At 36.5% G+C, this 24,284-nt stretch overlaps 1 protein-coding gene across 12 annotated transcripts in view; it reads right to left on the bottom strand.

Annotated features, from left to right (window-relative positions):
• The window catches only part of PTPRK (protein tyrosine phosphatase receptor type K), a 418,597-nt gene that overhangs the window by 29,787 nt on the left and 364,526 nt on the right, over positions 1 to 24,284 (bottom strand). For 3 of the 12 annotated variants that reach the window (XM_068677477.1, XM_068677480.1, XM_068677485.1), the window contains exons 14-18: positions 10,312 to 10,450; positions 8,983 to 9,024; positions 6,815 to 6,844; positions 3,129 to 3,289; positions 1,045 to 1,092 (exon numbers count right to left, since the gene is read on the bottom strand). In XM_068677477.1, coding sequence (XP_068533578.1) covers positions 1,045 to 1,092; positions 3,129 to 3,289; positions 6,815 to 6,844; positions 8,983 to 9,024; positions 10,312 to 10,450 — 420 coding nt within the window. The remainder of the gene's footprint in view (positions 1 to 1,044; positions 1,093 to 3,128; positions 3,290 to 6,814; positions 6,845 to 8,982; positions 9,025 to 10,311; positions 10,451 to 24,284) is intronic. The other 9 variants (XM_068677487.1, XM_068677488.1, XM_068677479.1 and 6 more) reach the window with 8 other exon arrangements.

The following is a 24,284-nucleotide window of genomic DNA, read 5'->3' as shown; positions in this document are numbered from 1 at the left end:
GCCAGCAATGAAGATTTAGTTTAGACAATTAAAAAGTAGGAGTGGGAAAAACTAGGAGTGATTAGTAATAATACTCAGTTAATACTAACTAGTACTCAATCAGAAAACAGAGTTTTGGTCCCAAATTCTTAAAACAAATAGCAAAATCAATTGCCAGAAACAGACTATATTGTAATTATACTAAACCATCTCAAAACAGAGGAATGATTAAATTGTTTCCACATCCCTTTAAACTTCACTTCTAGGAATCTAACTTTCATCCTCAGTTTATATTCATGTCCACTTCCTGATATTTGTCTTTTATCCTAAAATAACCTCAGCAACTGACTGAAACTCAATATTGCACACTGTCTTTATCATACTAAAAATCTGGGTACAAATTACACTTTTATTTTTGCATTTTGGTTTTAAACTTAACACTTAAAAGAAATGTTTACAGTGTTAGATTTGGCATAGAAATAAACAGCCTGGCCACTCCCAACATCTGTTGCTCTTTTTGAAGTAATCACAAAGTTGAGAAGCTTACTAATTAAGGTCAATTGAAACATGTAATTAATATAGCAATACAAGGATATTTGTATAGAACTAATGCATGAAGTTGTTTCTCTTGGATTTTATAGATTTTTTTTTCCTTTTATATTTTTCTTTTATTAAACAGTTAGAAAATTAAGCTTTGGGTGCCAAGTAATACTAATACAGATCTTTTTTTTTTTTTTTTTTTCATGTATCTATTAAGAGAATTCTAGTTTCACATGTTAGCTCATCTGAACTCCATTTCAATGTTCTAGGGAGAAAAGTTTCAGCATTTTCAATTTATCTGTTTACTCATTTATTCTTCAGTTAGCACTGACTATGAATAACTTCTTAATGAGAACATAAAACATTTTTTATTCTAAAAGCAGTGCCAGTTTAATTCTAAATTGATAAACTGAGTGTAGAGTTATTTTGTGACAACAGCATAGCTATCTTTTACAATAAACACGCTGTTTCAATGTTCAACCATGCAAGGAGAGGAAACTCATGCAGGAATGGATAATGAAGGACTACGGTCCTCACCTAACACAGCTGTCGGCACAAGTGGATCATTGGGCACTGTAGGAAAACAAAGCTCATGAAGAAATACATTACCCTCAATTTGTGTATTTTTAAGAATAAAAACAACATACTTAAAGAGAAAAAAATCCAAGTGATAACTAAATCCTATTAATTTTGTTACAACAGAAAAAAAAAAAAAAACCAACAAAAAAACAGAATGAATACAGAGTTCCAGAATGCATCCTGAATAAAAGAGAAATGAAAGGCAGTGATTTTGGACTTCAGAAATGTAATGATAAAGGCAAAGAGATCTTACTGAAATGAAATAAAGAAGGCATTACATGCAATTTAGTTTTTGAAAGGGCTCCTCCTTCACTATTGTTCTTTCTTCACAATAAAGGTTTGTATTCATAGAACCAGGTCCTTTCCTTTTAAACCCATTCACTCATGTAATGCTTGAATAGCTCATCTCAAAATAAAATGGTATTTCTTTAAAGTCTTCCAAGTAATTTAAAAAAAATGCATATTTACAGTTAATACCTTTAAAAAAAAATAAAAAATTGTGCTATAATAAAGATACCACTCTTAATGAATATAGGAAAACCACAGATACACAGATGTAAATGTTTGAATAAAATGCACAGAATTTTATCATTTGTTATAACTAGAACTGTGCAGAGACAAATAAGCTGTCTCAGAAAGGAATGGCAGAATCCAGAATTTGGTTTTGTTCCAATGTGGAACAAAAAATTAAAATATCAACAGCTCTGTGACAAAATGGAATTCTAATTCTGAAGCAATCTGTCTAATAGCTTGTCCCAGAGCTGAAACCCTGGAAACCTGAATAGTTCATTGCCTCAGAACAGATGATGGTCTGGAGAATTGAATCCTCCAACACCCCAAAAATCACATACCTAGGAAGCTGGAAAACAGTGGTGCCGTACTCCTTTGCCAACCAACCAGGACAGCTGCAGTGGCTAGGGCTTGTGGGCTCTTGGCTTCAGGCTGGTCCATGCAGAAGGCTGCCCAAGTGCCTGGCAGCCCCAGCTCACTAATAGCCATGTAGGTTCCTGATGGATACTTTGCCTGGGATCCACAATAACTTAGGCCAAATCAAACTGTAAAGCTGTCTCCGTGAATTTCAGTGCCAATAAGACATCAAACTTAGGGGAATTTTCAAACAGTTCTAGCTAAAACTGTGCACAAAAACTCACTAACCTACCATTTTTAATTGATTATGAGACGCTTTAAATGTTAGCACTCTGCAGTTCTGCAGTTCTGCAGTTCGGTAAGCTTCAATAAACTGAGCCATAACCCTCCTCCAAACTCCATTTTCCTTGAAACAATCAGGGAATAATTTAACAGCCTTAAGGGGTGCATTTTGCAGAAGCATCATAAGCAGTACGGGAGACAGGAGAAGGGAGATGGGAGAAGGGGTGCCATGCCCAAAAGATAGAAAGTTCAGAAGCAGCTCAGACTGCTCAGAACTGTTTAAAGCCAAGCCCAGAAGTACATGGTGCCATGAGGTCATGTTACTGCCAGCTCTGTGGTGGAACTTGTTTAGAGATACAGTCAGTGGAGTATCTCCCTTTTGTGTAAGCCATAGAGCAGATGCTGGAAGGCAGGCAGGCTGGACTTTCAGTGGTAGCTACAACCCAGACACTTAACAGTCAGAAACCCAAACTGCCAAACTTTGTCAAAACCAGACATCTGACAAGACTACAATAAAGAAATACAAATATAGAGAAAATCTGCTGGTATATTAACAAGCTTGTTCCTAAACTTCACAAACAGCAATGAAAATTGTCAATGTTTCCTTCTGTTATAATATCCTTACTGCCAAAATAAAGAAATTAATTTGGACCTCAGATTATTATTCATTACAGACATGGTGTTATGCAGTAATATTTAGCATGTTGGTATTAAATGTCCTCATGAAGGAAAACTATTTCAGAATCTGAGACATTTCTGAAATGCATTTTTTCACCCGGAACAACAATGCATACTGAAAGTACATAAAAATATTTAAATACTTGTCCATACACCACTATCAATAACCTACTCTCTGGAATATCTTTGACTGTTGTACTTACATCTGGGGCTGAAGTTATGAGAATCCATAAATGTGATAGAAAGGGGATCTTCTGCATGCAGGGTGCTCTGGTCAGCATAACTTCTGTCCATTGCATTCACCATGTGTGTCATTTCCTGTCGGGTGGTCCCCATGGCATCCTTGCGCTTCTTTGCGAGTTTGCTGCCCAGCCAAAAAAAAAAACCCCAACCACCTTAATGTTTGATGAACATTGATGTCTATGATAATAATTATCTATAATCCAAATGACTGAAAAGTTTGGCTGGTTTTCCAGCACGAAATCGATAAAACTATGCACCCTGCTATAAAAGAGTTATGACAGTATGTTTTCCGTACACACATGAATGCTGTAATTAAAGTTCTAACTTCTGTACCCTGATAATATCTTTTTCCTGCAGAGTAATTACACTAATATAAACAAATTAGAGAATATAATTACATTTTAACTGAAATGAAAAATAAGAAGCATCTGTGCATGCAGTTTTATCAACCATCTCCATTTAAATGTGTTTTGATTTTATAAATGGATAAATCAGTCCCCTTGGTTTCCTTATTAGGAAGAAATCATTTAACCTTCTGAATTACTTTGTTAGTTTAAAAAAACAAACAACACACAACCATGAAATAACAAAAGAAACATAGTTATTCAATATGGATTCACATTACCTTTTATGTTAGAAGTTGTTCCTCCCATTTGGTACACAAGATATGACATGATACCATGCTATCTTTGCTCCTGACACTGAACTTTTGTTATTTAAAAAACAAACAAAAAGCTCCTCACCATTCTGCATGCTGTTTGGGGATAGCTTACATTTTGTTACTAACAGCCTTGTACTCAGTATCACAGCAAAGCTGCTAGCAAAACCCAATTTGTACAACTAACCCCCCAAATTAACAGTCAATGCCCTTGAAGTGCACACTTAGGTGATATCTCTCAGATCTTTCCTTTTGATTAAGAACTGAAGTAACTTTCACTGTCCTCAGAAGTCAGATGGAAGCGGACTATATTTTAATTATCACTTTCAGACAATATTCTTAAAGCACAACCTCAAGTAGTACAAAGTATGAAAAGCAGCTTAAAATGAACCTTGGTTCTTCAGGAATCTGTAACACACATTAAACTCTTCTGTAATCTCAATATTTTCTTCCAGTTTTCATCTGAAGCTTTTAATTGTAATGTAGCAGATAGCCAACTTGTTTATTAGGATAAATCTGACACTACATGGGAGAGACACAATCATCACTGAAAATACTATATTCTCAAAAATATATGTTTAAAACACAGCTTAATTTCATGAGTCTTTTCTACATGAAGTACTGTGAGATATCTGGGTAAGTGCTTGCACAGCACTGATCTTACATTTCTGTAAATAAAAGGACTGTATGCTGTATTCTCTGACAACTTTTAGGATTCTGTGCTGCATTCTAGTATTAGTAGACAAAAAGAACAATAGTGGAAATTATCAATCCCTGTACATGTTAAGCCCTGGGAACATCCACCAGAAATGACTTACATCATTCTCTAGGTGAGTAAGCACTTCATATTTTGTGTATTTTCTTCCCCAGTGTTGGAGAACTATCTCTCAATAGTCTTGGTTCAGAATAAGGGGCTAAAAAGTAGACTACAGATGGACAAAGCACACCTGAGAATAACAAAGTTCTTCTACTAATCAGACTCATCTCCTTGTGTTTTTTTTTTTTTTTTTTTCTTTCCCCTTTCACAGTGTGATGGTTGTTTTTTGCAACTCCTCTTTTTTTGCAACCAAAATCCCAAAGGTGGTCTCTAAGCCTATCATTTTTCATCAAATCTTTGTGGTGTACATGAGACTTCTGTATATTTTAGTTGTTCAGTGAAAAGTAAAAAGCAAACAAACAAAAAAGCACCCAACAATAACAAAAAAAGCAAAACACAAACCAGTGACAGCTGTATGTCTCCCCTGAAATGCATTATTTTCAATGTTTACTCCCAACATTCATATTTACTTAAGAAAAGTTAGTTTCAACAATACTCTGGTTGAACAAATATTTTAAATGAATATCACCAAAACTTCCAGAAGCGAAACTGCTTGAGCTTTATAACTGGTTCTCAGTGCTATCAAAGCTTTCACAAAACTGGCATTTCTAGTTCAGACTTTTTTTTTTTTTTTTTTTTTAAGTTTCAAAGCCTTTCAGATATCCTCCGTACACTGAAGACTGTATTTTTCTAAAGCCACCTCAGGAACGGAACAAAAAGACTATTACATCTCATCTGTCGACTGTATTAAGCCCTTCTTTGAAGCATCGCTTTGTAACAAAACTTGCGAGCTACGCTAAATAAATCAACAGCTATTAAGCTTTCAAGTTATTAGCTTATTACAGTAGCTAGGTTTCTAATTCTTATGCTCTGCTTCAAATTCTAAAAAGGCCCATTGTGTTGTAACACCGCTGCTCAATGTGAGGACAGTTTTATTGTTTAACAGCTCCCGACTCCCTGTAGGCTTGACTTTTTTTTTCTTTATTCGGCTAAAGGCATATGCAATCGATGCTTGACACCAGTTAAGCAAATCATTATGTAGCACTCAAGGCTGGCAGAAGCATGAAGGGTTCTCCTTCCATGCCGAGGGACCCCGTGGCCTGACCCTGTGCAGGTGGGTGGTGTGGTGGGAGCTGGAGGGGAGAAGCACTCCATCCGTTCTAGCGTGAAACTCTGCAGTTAATTATCTCTGGCTGAAGCAATTGTTATTTAACAAGGAAATTAGAATTTGTCACAATAAACTGGAGAATGGCAGTTAGCTAAGCCAGCTTAGTTTTTTTAATTTTCAAGTTTGTTTAAAGAAGTCTTAATCTGCTTAAAAATGTAGAAGAGCGTCACTATCAGACACCACCAGTTCATCAAACGAGTCGAGTGCACTCTTAGATCCTTCACTGAAGTCAAGGGCTTTATGCATTTCTTTAAAATCAAGAATGTGTTCAACTGCTTTGCTCAGTCACAGCCCAAACCACTGCAGCCCTCACAAACTCACTTGGGCACCACCACATAGAAAAACACCAATTTCACTTCAGTGAAGCAAAACGTTAGGTAAACCAGCGTCATACAGTAAGATCCACACTTTAAAATGTGTCTGCAAAGCACCTGACAATCCAATCAACAGGTACAGACCTCTTCATAAAATATGTTTATGTTAAAAATAAATAAATAAAAAAAAATCTGAAACTGGTAGAGCGGCAACCTGTTTGTAAAGATCTGGCATCTGGGCATCTGTGGAGGCTAAGTGCTGCATCAACCACTTCTGACCTGATTCACTGAGAAAGCAATTTGTGATTTACAAGCACGGGTCTCTAGCTAGGAAATCAGAAAGCAGATTTTTTTTCTTAGTGTGATGTGTCAATGTGAACCATAATGCAAATTGAATTATGATTACAATAAACTAAAATGATAGTTATGGGAAAAACTAGCAAAAAGCAAAAGTGTCAATATACAATTAGAAATACAATATCCCTTAAAAAAAAAAAATAAAAACAAACCAGACTAAGAATAAGAGAAACAATGAAATAAGCAATTTTTTAAGCCTGAGAATAAGGAGAGATAATTATCAATAAAACTTTAGGCAAATTACAAAGACTTTTCCTTTTTTTTTTTTTTTTTAAAGGGATACTGCATCTTTAAAACATGTAAAAATAGTAAGTCACCCGTATTCTACTTACAGATAGTAGGAGTAAGAATAGTAGCTCCTCCTGGCAAGCAAATCACAGACAGTGGAAAAAGAGAAGCAATGGTGAATGAAAAGCGTGACTCTGTCACATTCGATAAAGCAGAGAAATGTGCGTTTAAAAAAAAAAATAATTGAAAAATTCATGTTTCTTTGGTAAGCATTTCAACTTGCTCATGCACAAACTAGCCTTACTTTGCCATGCAATTAAAAAAAAATACATTAGCATATAAAAATGATTGTTTTTTTAGAAAGATCACTTGAGAAAATTACATGCTGAGATTTCATTTATTGCCAAAAAAATTGAAAATTAAATGGATTGTGTACTTTCAACATGCAGTTCAGCATAATATAATGATCACCACCTAAATGTCATGACAAGTGAACAGCTGTGTACAGATCTTGTGCAGAAAATATGCTTTTTACTTTTCAGTTACAAAAAATAAAGATTGCATTAATAAATACAGCTAATCAGAAATTTCATGTAATTCATTTCAACATCTTTTTTGGTACACAGGTGTATACATATATGTTTGTATACATGTTATATGTAGCTATATGAGTACACACATTTTAGAGGATGACATTTACAACAGGTATGTGTGTACTGACATATACCACACATTTCCTGAATACAAACATACACTTTTTATTTTAAACTCTTACAATTGGAAATGCTGATGTATTCATGCTAAGCATTAAAAATATGGAAGGTAACAAATGGAAGGAAATGAAATACATTTGGAAATAGTTCAACAATGACTAAAAACAAAACAAACAAAAAAAAAATGGCATTGCTTGTTAAAGATGCAGTATCCCTTTTCTTAGTTGTTTTGATTACTCCAGTAAAACTCCACAAGAGCTGTTAAGTGCTTCATTCAGTAAAACTTCATACCAATTCATACAAAATGATGAGGAGAAGCCTAAAACATCTCAAGCACATGAAAAAACTGCTTAGTACTCCATTTTAAAATAAAAAATAATGCTGCATTTAGTCAGATTTAGGTATCTATGGTAGTGCATGAGGCTTTAGAAAGCAAAGAAGATGCAGAAACCATTGTTTTATTGATGTTTCTGTGTAATAACTTTGTGGTCAATTCAGGCATCAAAAGGGATACTACATAATGGATCAGTGAACATGTGCACTACAGCAGATGATTAAAACTGATCAGTTTTCAGTCCCACCACGCTAACTGAGGTGTGTTTATGTATGTGTGAACGTGTCAGTGTTGGGATGACTGCTCCTGGCTTGCTTATACGTATAGCCCTGGGTCACTAAATGGACTAAGTTACCTCAGGTGTACAGTCTGTGCTTGTCACAAGAGACCCTGACTAAAGCTGAGATTTAAAAAAATTGGCCCACTTTCCCGTGGGAGGGGAGGACCCACCTACAAAATACACAACAGACAACCAATTAAACTACCATGATGAAAAATTACCAAACATTAAAGATTCATTAAATGGGTTAATTTCACACCTATTTTGAATACAGAATAGTAGAGGAGCTTAGAAATGTTATGTACTTTAGAATGATGATAAAGTATCATTCCCTAAGAGGATCCTGCCTTCACAGGGTCAGAGAAGGGAAGGGAGAAAGGGAAAATTTTAAGGTATCATTTCACTGGCAAAATTAACTCAATTTCATCAGACAATTAAAGTACGAGTCTCAAATGACTCAGAATGCACGAGCTAAAAAGGACAGTACAATCAAATCAAACAAATGGAGTTTGTGCCTATTTGTTTTGTTACTTGCAAAACTAGCCAAACCCACCTGGAAGTGACTGACAATACACATCAGTAGACATTCTCTCTCTCTTTCTCTTTCTCTCTCTCTCACACACACACAGTCGTCTATTAAACATGAGGGGAGCACTGCAACACACAGCAAGAAGATGGCACTCCCCAGCACGTATCTCGCAATAATCGTATAAAATTGAGATTGCTTCCTGAAAGCTGAAAAACAACTTGTTGGTTTTGTTCCTCAAAAGTTGTGTAAATAAAGAAAACTGCCTGACTGCATGTCTCTTTTTTTGCACATGATGGGTTGGATCTTTTGCATATGTGTTAATTCTCAACCACAGAGGTAAACAACAGAGAAAAGTAAAAGCGATTTTGGGAAAAATCACATATGTAGCTAACTAACACAGAACACTGTAAGCATACCTAATGTTTCTAATGCAGACGTTTCTTCTCCAAGTTATATACCTCCAGGGATAATTGTAAAGAGGCAATAAATTAAAAAAATCTAATGGAAACCAGTAATTATAACATATAGAATGATCTTAGGCACAATTTTAATGTTTTCTTACTTTTTAAAAAGAATAGAAAGCTGTATTTTCAGAGGAACATTTGTAACAATCACAAATATACCCTTCATTAAGAATTCTGCAGAGGGAAAGGGAAGGCAGTGCACAACCCCCTGGAAGACAAAGGTCTCATTCTACGCAAGAGCAAAACAGTTCGTGCACTGTGAAGGGCCAGGACGGGCCAGGGAAAGCGTGCAGAGAGAGAAAAAAAAAACTGTATCAGGAGCTACGGTGCTATGGCTACAGATTCATAGAGACACGTTATGAACTTTTATGCCAGGTTAAGAGTTGCAACTACTGGGAAGTCAACACTCTTAAAAACTGCACAAGCAAGGCTTTATCACAGTTTACACGCAGCAGCGCTTTGTGCTGAAACACAATTTACACGCAGCAGTTTTTTGCTGAGTTCTCATTTTACAGTTCCCAAAGATGGCGCTATTGCTTATTTTCTAAGGAAGCACTAAAAAATTAAAATTCATTCACATAAATACACTTTTAAACAATTTCATGCGCTAAGGACTCACTAGATAATTTTACAGTGATGTGGTATGACTTTTAAGGAAAAAAAAACTAGGTCTACAAGAGCATAAACAGAGTTGTATAAAATTACATTATTTTGCAAGTTGGATAATATATGGATACAAACAACTCATTAGAGCTGCATACAGAAAACCAAATTCATTAGGTGCTTACAACATAAAAAGTGCAGTAAGTTACTCTTATTTTGCCTCAAAAAAAAAAAAAGGATCCATTAATTTCAATTCCACTCATTCTAATGTTTTTTACATTCCTCCAACTGCAACTTATAACCACTTGGAAATGAGTAAGTATGAGAAAAAATAGTTATTGGACTGCAAATATAAAATAATTCTCTCTTTAAATCCATCATAAGAATCACAGAGAAAAGAAAAGAAAAGAAAAGAAAAGAAAAGAAAAGAAAAGAAAAGAAAAGAAAAGAAAAGAAAAGAAAAGAAAAGAAAAGAAAAGAAAAGAAATAGAAAAAGAAAAAAGAAGGAAGGAAGGAAAAGCAGGAAATTCAATGAACTCATCCAAAAGCTGATGTGAATTACTGCTCCTGAAACTTTATTTATTGATTTTTTTAAAGACCTGTAAGAAAAAATCCATTTAGTTATTGCTGTTTGATATAGAGGAAAAAAAGTGGGATCTTCACAGATCGTTTTCTTACCTTTTTTTGACGATTAATATGACAACAAGGAGAAGCAGGATGAATACCAGAATTCCAGCACTTATTCCTGCTATTTTCACCACTCTATCTGTCTGTTTTGCTGGATCCGGAATCACCTCAGGTTCTTCTGTTGCTGCTGCTAAATGAATCAAAACAGAAGTTGTGTAAATTTTGTAAGTACTAGAGACATGAAGATTAACATTGATGATAATCTCCACTATTTGTGTATGTTAATATACAGCCAAAATATATAAATAAATATTATATTTTATATATATATATAATATAAATAAATAAATAAATAAAAATATATAGCCAAAATATGGATACATGCATTGCGTGGCCAAAAGATGGCTATATGTTCATATATGTATATAGATACGCTATGCATTTCAATCTATACAACATACACATCTGCAACACTAAGTATGTGTGCATATGTAATCTCATGTGTACAGAAGTGTTACATGCATCTGGATTTTCAAACACACTACTGTATTTATTACAAACCAGAGGTATGTTTTTTACAGAGACAATCTATCGATTGAATCACCATTACGACCTTCACTGTTACTTTTTCAGATACTAAATGTGGAATATTATCACAGAAGAGCAAGATTATGTAACTCAAAAACAGTAAATGAAGCTTTCTTAATGAAGATGCAGCCCGCACCCAAAACTCTAGTCCTCTCTCACATCCAGCTCTAGTTCACCTTTGTTGACTAACTCACCTAGCAGCATCTAGTCTGAGACCTGCATCCTATAACGTAAATCAGTTTTACTGTAAGTATGACTTGAAATTTTGATTCTCCACATAAGGCCATCCACAACTGTAAGCCTAGTCAGCAGTAGTTTTATTTCTGTGTATGAGCCCTGAAGAAAAATCACTGTTCTATACAGAGATGAAACCACTCTGTAACACAGCTGACTGGGCTGAGGCCACAGGTTACAGCAGGGAGGAAAACAGAACGTTTCAAAATGCACAGCCATTCAGTCTGCACCTTGCTACATCACAGTCTAGCATACAAAGGATCAGGAACATGAGATTTTTCAGCCTGGTGGAAATATCAAAAATTATTAATAAGTTTCAGCCAGGGGTAAAATCCCATGAGGTGTTTACTTGTAAAACAGCTAACAGTTCTTCAGTTTTCTGGTTTCTTATCACTTTCTAACTCTGTGGCTCAATGCTTTGCCTTTCCCCTGCTCCCAGGCATGGGTACCTTCTCTCGCTCTCTCTGGCCAGTTTCCCCTCCCTCTCTAACAGGTGCACAGCAGATGCCACTCAACCTCTCCCCTCTCACAGCAGCCACATGTGAAGTATTTACAAGTCAGTGGTGTCACTGTGCCTATGTTGTTACACACCAAACATCCTTTACACTGAAACTAAAATGCTTCTCAGGAGACCAACAAAATGAAAAAGAATGATAAACTAGGTAAAACCACACCAGAGAAAGAATGTCATTCCCTCATAAGCCTCCTCAGAGCTCCTCTCAGAAAACCACTGGAGTCAAGAGCAGTGATAATTACAGCCTAATGCTTTCTGATTTTAACCATATTACTCACAACATTTCTATTTGGGCTTTCTGTGCTGAAAGACTAATACCTTTTGAGGGAAGGATCAGGCTGTATTTAAAAATAATTCTTTATTACTTGCTTCCATAACTTCCACCACAGCAGTATCTTAACCACTTACTAATACCTTATCCTCAGAGGTAGGAATGTGCTGTATTGCAGACACCTTTGCAAGAGCTGGGCAGACAGTGAGAAATCTGGCGGTGCTTTAATCATAAAGCTTAATCAGCATCATAAGACTTCATCACCATAATCATCTCTGTCCCCTACAGCTTGAACTCTATCCACCGAGAAATACTCTGTGTAAATACATGTCTGTCTGTACCCTCGTTGGACTTGATATTGAGCATTCTGTTTGTTTTATGTGTGTTGTTCACATGTCTGGGGGCAAGAGTCTGGATCAGGCAAATGGTGTGTGTATGCGTAGCTGCATACACACAACATACTCTCAGACAAGCTAGAAGTAATGCCAGCAAACCATATGATGCTGTCTAACAGGAAATGACGGGGATGACTTTTGAGGTGGAATTGAAAGAATAAGGTGTTCAAGATTCTCAACACTCAAAATCAATCAACTGGCAACTACTGGGTTGAATATGACAAACGTGAACGAACATTTGAGAAGTAGAAGAGCTGAAAGACCAATGGAAGTTAAACTATAAATGGCTTTATGTGTGAATGGGAAAAAACTCATGTTTATTGTAAGGGATACTGAGAAGCAGCAAGGATGTGGGAATGGAGGAGAGGGATCATGCTGGAGCACAACGGGAGCTGTGGGGTGTGGAACCACCTCGAGTACCGTGAGTGCGGCCAGGTAGCTGTGACCATGCAAAGGTAAGAACTACTCAAGCTGCAAAATAACAAAGGCCCGAACAAGAGACTTAGTTGTGTGAATGGATGTATGGAGATTTAAGGTCCAGTCTCTGAGACATTTCAAAATATGAATTACAAGAACTGGATGTGACTTGAACATGCACTTTGAAAGCTGAAGACTCAAGAATGCATCCAAAGCAGAAGCTTTGACCCATGATGAGGACGGTGGTATTTTCACAGGAGTATTAGCAAGAGATGAGTAGAGGGGAAGGAGTTAAGGCAGCTGTCTCAGACTTCTCTGTGGAAAGATACAACCTCTGTTGCTTATTACAGTAGCCTGCAGAATAGATTAGAGTCATGTTTTAAAATATTTCTTCACCACATGCAATGTTATTTCATTGACAAAGTTACCTTAGAGTAAGAACTCTATACTTCTGAGAAACTCTGAAGGAAAGATAACTGAGGGAGTTTACTTATTCTCCTAGCTTTGGCAGGGGTGTTTTGTTATATATTCTGTAATAAATAGTTGAGTATGGATGTTCAGTAACTGTTCAAAATGCAGCTTTCTGTCCAAGTTTTTAGAACAACAGCAGAGAACCAGGAGAATATCAATTGCTTGTCCACTTATTCTGGTTTCTTCACATTATGGGGTTTGAAATAAGAGACAGTAACTCATTCTGAGAGCTGTAATGTTGTTTAGGAGATAAAGCTGCTGCCCACTGGAAACATACCACAGAGTCCTAAATTACAAGAGAAAAATTACACTGAACAGTTATAGACTAAGAAAGTATATACCAATGGTTGAGTATCATATATCCAAAATATTAAAATATATGGTGAAAATGCTACCCCCCTCCCCAGTATCAACAGTAAAATGGCTTTCAACTTGAACCCAGAATTATTATATGCATGTTTCTAGCGACAGATAATATATACATTCTCCAGACTAAATGTTACATTTGGGGATTATATGAAAGCAATTATTGTTATAAATCACACTGCAATAGATTATTCATATGCATGTGCATATGTACATGTGTATTGTATGCACATTTTTTTATTATTTTGAAGGAGCTATTGAATGTAACATAAAATTAGTTAAAGAAATGTACAAATCTTAATATTTTGTATTATTTTTGTTTTAATTTTTATAGTTATTTATTGATTTATGCCTTTGACTACTTCTGGTCTAAGAAAGCATCTGTACCAACAATCAGATATAATGTAGGAAGAAAAAAATTTACACAGGAAATTAAAAAATATATCTGTATACATAATTGTGTTAATTATGTGGTGCTGGTGTCCTGTAATTGTGGCAAACATGCACATTTTGATAATCTATGACTTATAAAATAAAGCCTTGCCAGAGAAAGAGTACCATGTTCCAGACCAGAGCATATTATGATACTGCAAAGGCTTGTGTAAGCCTATTACACAAATAGATGCAAAGGACAAAACCACAGAAATATGTGCCTGTGTTAAACCCCCACTATAGGATCATGTCTCCTGGTTACTGATTGCTCAAGGACTACAGTGCTGAGATTTTCTCCAATAATTTGTTCCCTCTGTCCTCCAGACTACATGCCTGCTAGGAATTTTCTTTTTCTCCAAAGTGGTTTCTTCTGTAGGCTGAATTGTTTTTGTCAAACAAAGCAAAACAAGGAACACAGCAGCTTTCAGGCTAATTTCTTATGTGTTGGCTCCAAAACTAGTAGACCACTGTAGGTTCCTATGTATATTTTGGGTAGACTAGTACTTTTCACGTAACCACATCCACCCTTTTTATCTATCAATTACTACTATTTTTTTCATCTTTCTGCTTTTACCCATTTGTTTCTAGAAAAGGACTTTCCTACATTAATATTAACACATGTTCCATGTAAGATTAGCTAACACTACTTCACAGTTTCTCTTCTGGTGATTTGTGAATATTGAAATTATTCAATTTTCCATTACTTTATAGTTCTAAATAAGGTAAGATGTCAAAAAAAAAATAATAATAATAATCCTGTCTTACTCATTCTTATTTATTTTTATTTTTATTTTTAGCAATCTTATCTTCAATCCTTTCAGATACTTTGAACAGTAGACTGGATTAAAAGACACTTTCTCAAGTTGAAAAAGAATCCAGCATGATAACAAATGATGATTCCATTAAAATGGACTCTATATTGGCTATTAATTCCTTTGGCCTTTCTAACAGGCATTTAACTAAGCATATGATTTTACAGCATCTTTGCAAATCTGTGTATTACTATCTTTTTCAAAATCTGACCCTACAAGTCTTTATGCATCTTGCATAAAACTCGCAAGAAGAGTTTTTGGTCTGAAATGGGGAGTAATTACATTTTTCCCCCTTTAGGAACACCTGTCTACACAGAAGATTTATTAGTTGAATTGGGAAGGGAACACTTGATTCTTTGACTTATCTGTTTTCTTTCCTTGTGAATGAATTAGCAGTATCAGCAATCATATTCCACAGTCCCATTCACAACGTTTGTAAACCACTTCATCTAGTGATTTTTGCTCTGTACATTACCAGTAATTATCACTATGGAAGCAGTCATTTTCCTTGTTTTCACTGATACTTAAAGACTAGGCAATCAGTTGACTTCCATGAAGAAGCAAGAACGTGAACCGTGAACTAGGACAGGCAACACTCTCAAGGACAGCAAAAATGTAAATAATTTTTGAGGTAGTATCTATCTCATTCTCATAAATTTCTGTTTTATTAAATTCCTCTAAAATTTGTTACAATGTTTTTAATCACATACACCTAAAATTCCAACACCTACTTCTAAAAATGCCTAATACGTAATTCTTAAAGTATATTGTGGCATAAGGAATCTAGTCACGCCACATACTGCTTTCCTGTCTTCTCCTTCCTTCTGTGGCTCAGAATTTACACATAGCCTTGCAAAATTGTCAGAAAATTTATGAGACTCAGCACAAAATCTATTCACATATACCTTCCTAAGGAGATGGTGCTGGAATGAATATAATGATATTCTACTCGCTCATCCAGACAAAATTATTCAAGCAGAAAATGCTGGTAGGATTTTGTAGGGCTGCTTGTATGGTCCCACTTAGAGAATAGCCAGCCTTCTAAAAGACAGCCTTTAAATCAGAGGTATTGAACATAATTTTATACATAACCTTCTTAACATACTGTTTGACTCTTTGAACATTCACACCATTTTATGCTGTATTTCCTTTCTGTGAGTTAGGGAAGAAATTCTGTTTTATGCATGATTAAAGCTGCTATTTGATTACACTGTATTTTCTTTGAATGTTAATTTCTGTTTGTGGCAGGTCTTTGAATTCTCACGAACTGGTGTTATTGCTGCATAGCTTGATATTCAAACTAACTCTATTCCAGATAATCTGGTCTGCACTTTTGTTATGTGGCATTCAAAAACTTTTAATTAAAAACAGGAATGACGTCTGAATGAGTTCAACAAGGTAACATCAGGATAACATCAAATGAAACTGGTGCTTCATCAGCTCTAGCGATATGTCAGTCTACCACCTGAGAAAAGAGCTCTTTGAGAAACTAAGTGAGATTCTCTGATAAATATTTTCTTTCAGATTGGTCTGCCTTGCTTTTTAATCATCTGCCCAGAAAGACCGTTCTGTCTCCATCAGTTTTGTTTTGCTGCTGCTTTGCTAGAATGATAATCACTGTATAATTATGGATTTTTTTTAGAAGTTTGAAAGTTAATTAATAAATTCAAGTTCAGATAGAGAAGATGCCTAACCCCTTTTAGCTTAATTGCTACCCCCACGCCCCGCCCCCCCCCCCCCCCTCCAAAAAAAAAGTCTTGGCTGATTCTATGTGATGAAAACATTTGAATGCACTTTTGCAGGGAGCGACAAGGTGGAATATGCAACTTGTTCCAGAAAACAGTGCACACAATTCACGTAATCTTACAGGCTTCCTCATGTGAGTCATGGTTTAGCACACTGTGGGCCTCTCTTTAAGGAAGAAGATTTTTCTTCAGATCATAAGCTGAAAATAACAATGGAAGCATTTACTGAGGAAGGAGCACCCACAATTATTCCTTCTCTACTTTTTCCAATGAGCTCTTTTGGAGTACAGCTTCTGGAAGATGAAGTCATGCCAAGAATTCACTAGTTTGAGCATATCTAAGCAGTTGTGTCCAGGACTCTAAATTACAGCCTTCTACGGTAATGTGACTAAGTAGAAAAATTGTATTTGATAATGAACTGAAAACATGATTCCCCGAGCTGTGTTTTGAAGTGTCAGACTCATCCTCATCACCATGGTAATGTTTGCCCCAAGGAAAAGTTTTTCAGGCTCCGCTGGTGGAAAGGGGATACCTGATACTATCAGTCTCCTGTTCCATGCCTATCCTCGAGGAGGAGGGTAATGAGGTGATGCTGAGAGGACACCTGCTGCTACTGATGCTACCTCACTTTGTATTGCAACATACAGCACCCATCCACATCCTCGCATGTGCCCCTTACCAGGGCAGAGGGGGACGTGTTACAGAAGTCACAAACTATGCCTAGTAGAAGGGGGGCTTCAAGGTCCCAAAGCTTTGTGAGGTTATGATTTTTCCTCTTTATGGAAAATAGTCAGATATCACTGTTCTCCATATAAAAGTTATTACTGCAGAAATAGATATAGACACTGTTTCATTGGCCACTACTGAAAAAGCTTTGTGACCTCTCTCAAGGGATGGCTTACATGAAAAGATTCAAAAAAAATACAGCTTCAGGCTAATCTCTAGTCAGATTTGGGATGGTATAAAATGTCATAGAAGTTAAGCACAGAAAGTCCTACAGGTGGCTTTGCATACAAAAGCAGCACCATGTAAACAGGTGAACACTTTCCTACATGTCCTGTTTCCCAGATAATGCAGAAAAATAGCTTGAACATTTATATTTATTTATATGCAGTTTTCAATTAAACAAACTATCACATTGTATCTTGCCCTATAGTAATGAGAATGCTACCTGGAAATTCCAATAAATTATATACGTTTATATATGAGAGACAGATTTCTGGCTGGTATTGTTAATATAGGTACATATTGTTTTGATAACTCACATATAATCAAAAAATATCAATGCCATCATTTCCACTCTCCAGGACTTTCATGTCAGCCTACTGTTTATTACTAGCTTGTTAGAAAACCACAAGAAAAACATAATCAGACAAATCAAGTGCCTTCTGCTACTAGGGACTGCTACTAGAATTAATGAGGACTTATTCTTGCAATGTTCCACTGAAGTTCATGACTACTACACAAACAGTAATGTCCATGAATTTATAACCAATTATGACAGAGTTGACCTTAAAAGATTCAGAAGGATCAAGAGAAAAAGTGCTGAATCTGTTTGCCTCACTAACTGTGAAACCTTGGACAATGTGCAGATGAATAGAGCTGAAGTCAGAACAGTGCTGAGGAGACAATGTTCCAGCAGAACTCAATGCCCTGCTGTCCATAGGTCATGTTAGAAGAACAGATTAGTGCCTTCACTGCATTTCTACACCTGCCATTTAGACTTGTGCATATGCTTTGTAGATGCTTTAATATCCTACCAAATACTGCAAGGACAGGACTTGGCTATAACAAATTAAGATGTTCAGTGCATCTTAAAATCTCCAGGTTGTACAGATTCTGATTTGCAAGTTGTTATCCTAATGCGAGAGAGGGCAGTTAATGCAAACATAACTAAGCTAGCTATGAGAGACATTTTTCTCCCCTCAGCCCCTTCAATACTACCTTATCTTCAAAACAAATGAGAACAAATCTTTAGGCCCCTTTTCAAATGGGAAGATGTTAAAGAGATGTTAAAGATATTAAGGATGTTTCAAATCTTTAGAATTCTTTTTGGAATAAGACTCTCTTGAGCCGTTTGATGTAATTCATACAGTAGTCAATATTCAAGAAAACTAAAGACTCACACCATTTTTTTCTTTATCACATGTGTAGCAACAGACCTTGAAAAAATGTAAGAAAAAAAGATTTACTAAATATATAAATGAATGCTGTAAAGTATCAAAACGATACAATCAAGTTTAAAACAGCATTTCTCTCTGATTTTCTGGAAAGGGATACTGGTCAAGAAGGTCCCCTAATGTGTATCCACCTGACTGCAACCACTTAGCAATGACTTGTTGGATAGACTGTTCCCATTACTTAAGGTCACTGTGACTACTTCCTATGAAGATGGGGTCTGTTACTAAAGCTGCTAAGGCATTTTTCTGTTGAGAACATATAAAGGCAGCCAGCCTTTTGGTAATAAGATCATTTATGAACTTTTTTTTTTTTTTTTTGGGGGGGGGGGGGGGGGGAGGGGAGGGGGGGAAGTTCGTGTTTGACTGCATTACAAATTAATCATGTTTCAAGTTGTAGGCTGAACAAACAGCCTGTTTTCCAACATGCATTTCATTAAATAAATTCTCAAATGACTTTAATTATAAAAATTCAGCTATGCAAAACACTGCATTAGAAAATTGTCTGGTTTTGACAATGACTCCTATATGGCTTGTTAGCTCAGAACTACACCTGAAAAGAAAATTACTATAAAAGCAATGTTTGGTAACGAATATGCAAAATATCCAATATTTACGTGTCTTTGCGCGAGGTAACACTTAAGAAGTTTAGTAGAAAAAGTACATCATAATGATCATTTTTATATGCACACAACATAGTTTATGGGAAGAAATATTACTATCAAATGTCTGAAATGCCATTTTGCTACATTTATTGAAAATAACATTCTGTGAATAACTTTTGCTCATGTAAGCAACTATAAAATTGTAAGTGAGAATCTATTGGCAGTGTAGAAGTTGCTGAGTTATTGCAGATCTGTGCAACTGCACTGAGGAAAGCAAGGACAGCTTACCTCTCCTCCACCACAAAAATGCAGTCTCAACCCAAACTATACTCATGCAGTACAGAAATTCCCAAGATGAAAAATTATCCCAGATCAAGTGCAGTGCTAAAAACATTAAGGATGGAATCAAAAGACAAAGGTAAGAAGTAGGAACAGAAGTAGGATGTTTCCTCTAAAAAAGCCTCTGACCATGGTGGCCGGTGAGAAAATAGATGGAAGCCTTCTCCAAGAAAATAGTTAATTCTTCTCTTGGGGGTTAGGTCCCAGTTTTTCCAAACCCATACAGATTCAAGCTCATACAGTGCTAAACTATTCTTTAATAGCACCCATCAGTTGTTAGAATCCCAGATTCTTACTGCCAGCTATCAGTTTTTAGTATTTAGTTTCCTGTAAAATTTGTTACTTTTTCAAAGAAAGTGGAAGGGTAAATATAAGTCACCTGAGATAATAATAATGATATTTCTTTCATATGAATTCTATTTTTCCATCTACGGAATCTCTTTGCAACTTCTTCAGTTATATAATACTCTCTTGCCATGACTCAGTGTCTATAGGAATCCACTGGGATAGCCAGGAAACAACAGAGGATGCTCTGGTGTGTAGTGCCTATGTCAGAGAACTTCTCTTTAACATCTTCCCATCTGAAGAGCACCCACTCTCAGAAAGTTACACTGGTCAAAACTCTTGAGGTTCTCCCGAACTCCTCAGCTCTAATAGGTGTCTGAACAGCTGGATGCCTGGGAGTATAAGGGCAAGGCAAATATCCTCTTCCAAGCCAACTAGATATTATCCAGCTGTACATCATGGTGCAGTGTGCTGCAACTACTGGTCGCAGACATTACTTTAATTATGCAGTTGCTGACACATCTGCTTATCCAAATATATCTGAAAGGTTTTATGCCACCGGTTTAAGCTAGGCCACCTGATTCTTGTAACAAATACATCTAAGAAGCAGTGTTTATACATGCTAGTCTACCAGCTTTGATGTGAGGGCAACAGCCTTTAGCAGACTGAAAGCTTTGACATCTTCAGCTACACCAACCAGTTGCAAAACAAACATGAACCTAAGCCTTAAACCCTGTATAAGAAGTCACAAGCCTGTTTATAGGCTTGTTTACTACATTTGACATCTAGCAATGGAGCCATAAGCACTGTGAAAGCATTCAGCTAATGCAATGATGACTATGAAAAAAACACACTGATGTTTATAGCTCTAGGTTGATTGCCATTGAGTTGCAAGTTCAGATCAGGATCTGTAATAACATTAAAAGCCTTTCGTACTGTGTCATTGCCTCTCTTTTCACAACGGCATCTCCCCATATTACTAACCTGTCAAAGAAACTCAAGCTGGAGGAAGAGGTGGCAGTCAGACAGACTTCAGGACAGAACACACTCTTGAAAGAAAGTAGACTGTTCATGTGCATTGCCACTTTCTGAACCTTTGGCTTTACCTTTTGACATTTTTTTTTCTTTTTATACAGAAGCCTTGTTGCCTTCAAACCTTAAGCTCCAATCAATACATCTTTTTTGAAATGAATACAAGACATTTTGTCATTTCCATTATTCAAGAAAATACTCGCACAACACTGTGATGGGGGAACCAGATGTAATAAAAAGCCTTGATGATTAAAATCAGACAAATTTTTCATATCTGGTACTACTCTGGTTCAGAAAAAAAGTAAAGATGAGTCAGTTTGTAAGCACAGAGTAAGCACAAAGCTTACTCTGAGAGAAGGCAGTCAGGCTGTATAAAAAGTAGCACTATATTGTGCAGTATGCAGAACTAAAATATATCAGTTTAAAAGTGGATTTGTAGTCCCCTTGGCTGCATGTTTGCTGGGTAGTGGAGCATTTAGTTGTTTTTATCCAGAGGAGGAAATTAGCTGCTCTGTATTGGATATGCCTTGGGCTGTAGCTTTCCCAGCTAGCTTCTCTGGGAAAATACAACTGTATCAAAGGAAAAAAGAATATCTAACAAAAGCTTCAAACCCACAAGGAAGTCAAAATAAATGAAGCCAACTATAACACACAAATATTGTATTATGATTTATGTAATGGGTTGCTGGCAAAGAAGATTACTGTACTGGTATTTTTGCTTTAAATCTGGTTTTAGGGTTTTCAGCTAGTTGTGATCTGATTAAAATGTGACTGATTTGGAGTAGAAAATCACCTTAACTGAAGGAGTGCCAAGAACTCTTACAGATGAGGTGGTAAAAATATCTACATTGAGGCACTGAGCTTTGCTAAAAATGAGAAAAAACAAATTTGCATTAAAACAAAAAAAAAAAAAAGTGAAAAATGAATTAAACTAGGACTGGCATGAAAACAACATGCTCTAGTGTTTAGGGAGACAGCCTAAGACACACCTGTATGTACCTCATTTAAATTGTCCCTTAGGCAAAATGTGACTTGAAATTTGAAACACACAGCCCACTCCACAGTGTGAGCTTCCATTTATAAGCAGGTGCTCCTGACCATTCATGGCGAAAATGGCCTTTCTTCTCTTGAAGGAGGTGAAAAATGGCATTACTCAGTGACTGAACTGATATGACTATAATGAATGACTCACTTCAGCTTTTTATTCCTTAAAAAAAAGTGTTATCTATCAGTTTTCTTAGAGACGGATGGCCAAAAATTTCAAGCTTGCATAGAGGAAGTCACCCTATCACACTCAGCACCAACACAAGAGATGACTTTCTGGCAGCTCGAGCAACTCTGAAAAATCAGATATACTGTTATATTTTAAATATCCACATTTGAGAAGAAATATACACCTGGGAAAACATTAGCCAAACAATGCTGTAATGATAATATCTACAAGCAGTACTTCTTGCCTACGTTGTAATAACTAAACTAGTAAGTGTTACATGAAAACATAGCACCATCCTGTATGATTATGTCTGCTATTTATGGAATGTCTGAAAAGTAAAATTAAATATAAAACTGCTTCCACAACTCAAACATTCAAGAAATAGAAAATAATGATGTTTCTAAACTATGTAATGGGTTTATGTGCCCAGGTTTTGGTAGATGGGGGACTGCAGGACCAAAGCCCAGCAGCTGCCCCATGTCTCAGCATATTTAATTTCTAATAGGAAGATAATTTTATTAATCTCCCTATGCTGAGTCTGTTTTGCCTGTGATGATAATTAATGAGTGATCTATCCTTACTTCAACCCTTGAGCCCTTTTCCATCATATTTTCTCCCCCTGTTGCTCTGAAAAGGGGGAGTGAAAGAGCAGTTGTGATGGAGTTTAGCTGCCCAGCAGGGTGAAACCACCACCACCTAATATTAAACAACCTGGTACTACATTATGCTTCATAACAAGAAATAGAAAAAAAACAAAAAAAGGTTTTTGATCACCAGACCACTTTAGAAGTGTTTATATAATGGTTATTTTCAACAGAACAAAAGGCTGAGAAGAAAAAGAAATGAAAATGTAAATTTTGATTTAAAATCATATATAATACTAAGTTGTTTTTACTGTACAAAAAAGTACAAATCTTAGAAAATCTATAGTATTTAAGTTTAATCATCTTTGTTAACTCACTGATCATTTAGAAGAAAATACACCTACCATTACCCCACCCAGAAAGGACCTAGTAACCTTTCTTTTCTACAGATAAAGGTAAAAGTTTTATTCAGTTTAACTGGTAAAAGTAAGTGTGGAGTTCTGTATTCCCAAACTTGAACCAGGACAGGATATTTCCACTCAGCTACTTCATTATATTATGGGGAATATAATATATTATATTCTTTCACCTACAAAGTCAAATGTAATCCAAATACTGTATTGTTTTATTTGAACTGAAGTCAGCAGGTTGAGGAAGGTGATTATAACCTGCAATACGCCTGACCAATCTGGTGGCCTTCTATGATGGAGTGGCTGCATGAGTTGACAAGGGAAGACTGACTGATGTCATCTACCTGCCCTCCTGTAAAGCTTATTACACAGTCTCACATGACGTCCTGATCTCTAAATCAGACAGAGATTGATTTGAAGGGTGGACAGTTCAGTGGATAAAGAATTGGCTTGAAAGCTGCACCCAGGGAGTGGTAGTCAACTCCTATGTCCAGGTGGAGGCCAGTGATGACTGGTGTCCCTTAGGTGTCCGTCTTGGAACTGGTACTGTTTAATATTTTTAACAACGACATAGAAAAAGGGATTGAGTACACCCTCAGCAAGTTTGCTAATGACACCAAGTGGAGTGGTGCAGTTGATGCAACAGAAGGAAGGGATGCCATCCAAAGGAACCTGAACAAGCTTGAGAAGTGGGAACTCATTGAGAGCAGCCCTGAAGAGAAGGACTTGGGGGTTCTGGGTAGATGAAAAGCCTGACATGAGCCAGCAGTGCATACTTGTAGCCCAGAAGGCCAACTGCATCCCAGGTTGCATCAGAAGAGGAGTGACCAGCAGGTTGAGGATGGTGATTGTCCCCCTCTGCTCTGCCCCTGTGAGACCCCACCTGGAGTGCTGCTTTCAGCTCTGGGGTTCCTGGCACAAGAAGGATGTGGAAATGTTAGAGCAGATCCAGAGGACCACAAAGATGATCAGAGGGCTGGAGCACCTCTCCTGTGAGGAAAGGCTGAGAAAGCTGGGGATGTTCAGCCTGGAGAAGAGAAGGCTCAGGGGAGAGCTCATAGCAGCTTTTCAGTAATTAAAGGGGGCTTATAAAACAGATAGAGAACAACTTTTCACTCGGGCAGAGAATGGCAG

This window comes from Anas acuta, chromosome 3, assembly GCF_963932015.1.
Source record: "Anas acuta chromosome 3, bAnaAcu1.1, whole genome shotgun sequence".
Taxonomy (NCBI): domain Eukaryota; kingdom Metazoa; phylum Chordata; class Aves; order Anseriformes; family Anatidae; genus Anas; species Anas acuta.
This window is presented reverse-complemented; position numbering and strand designations above follow the sequence as displayed.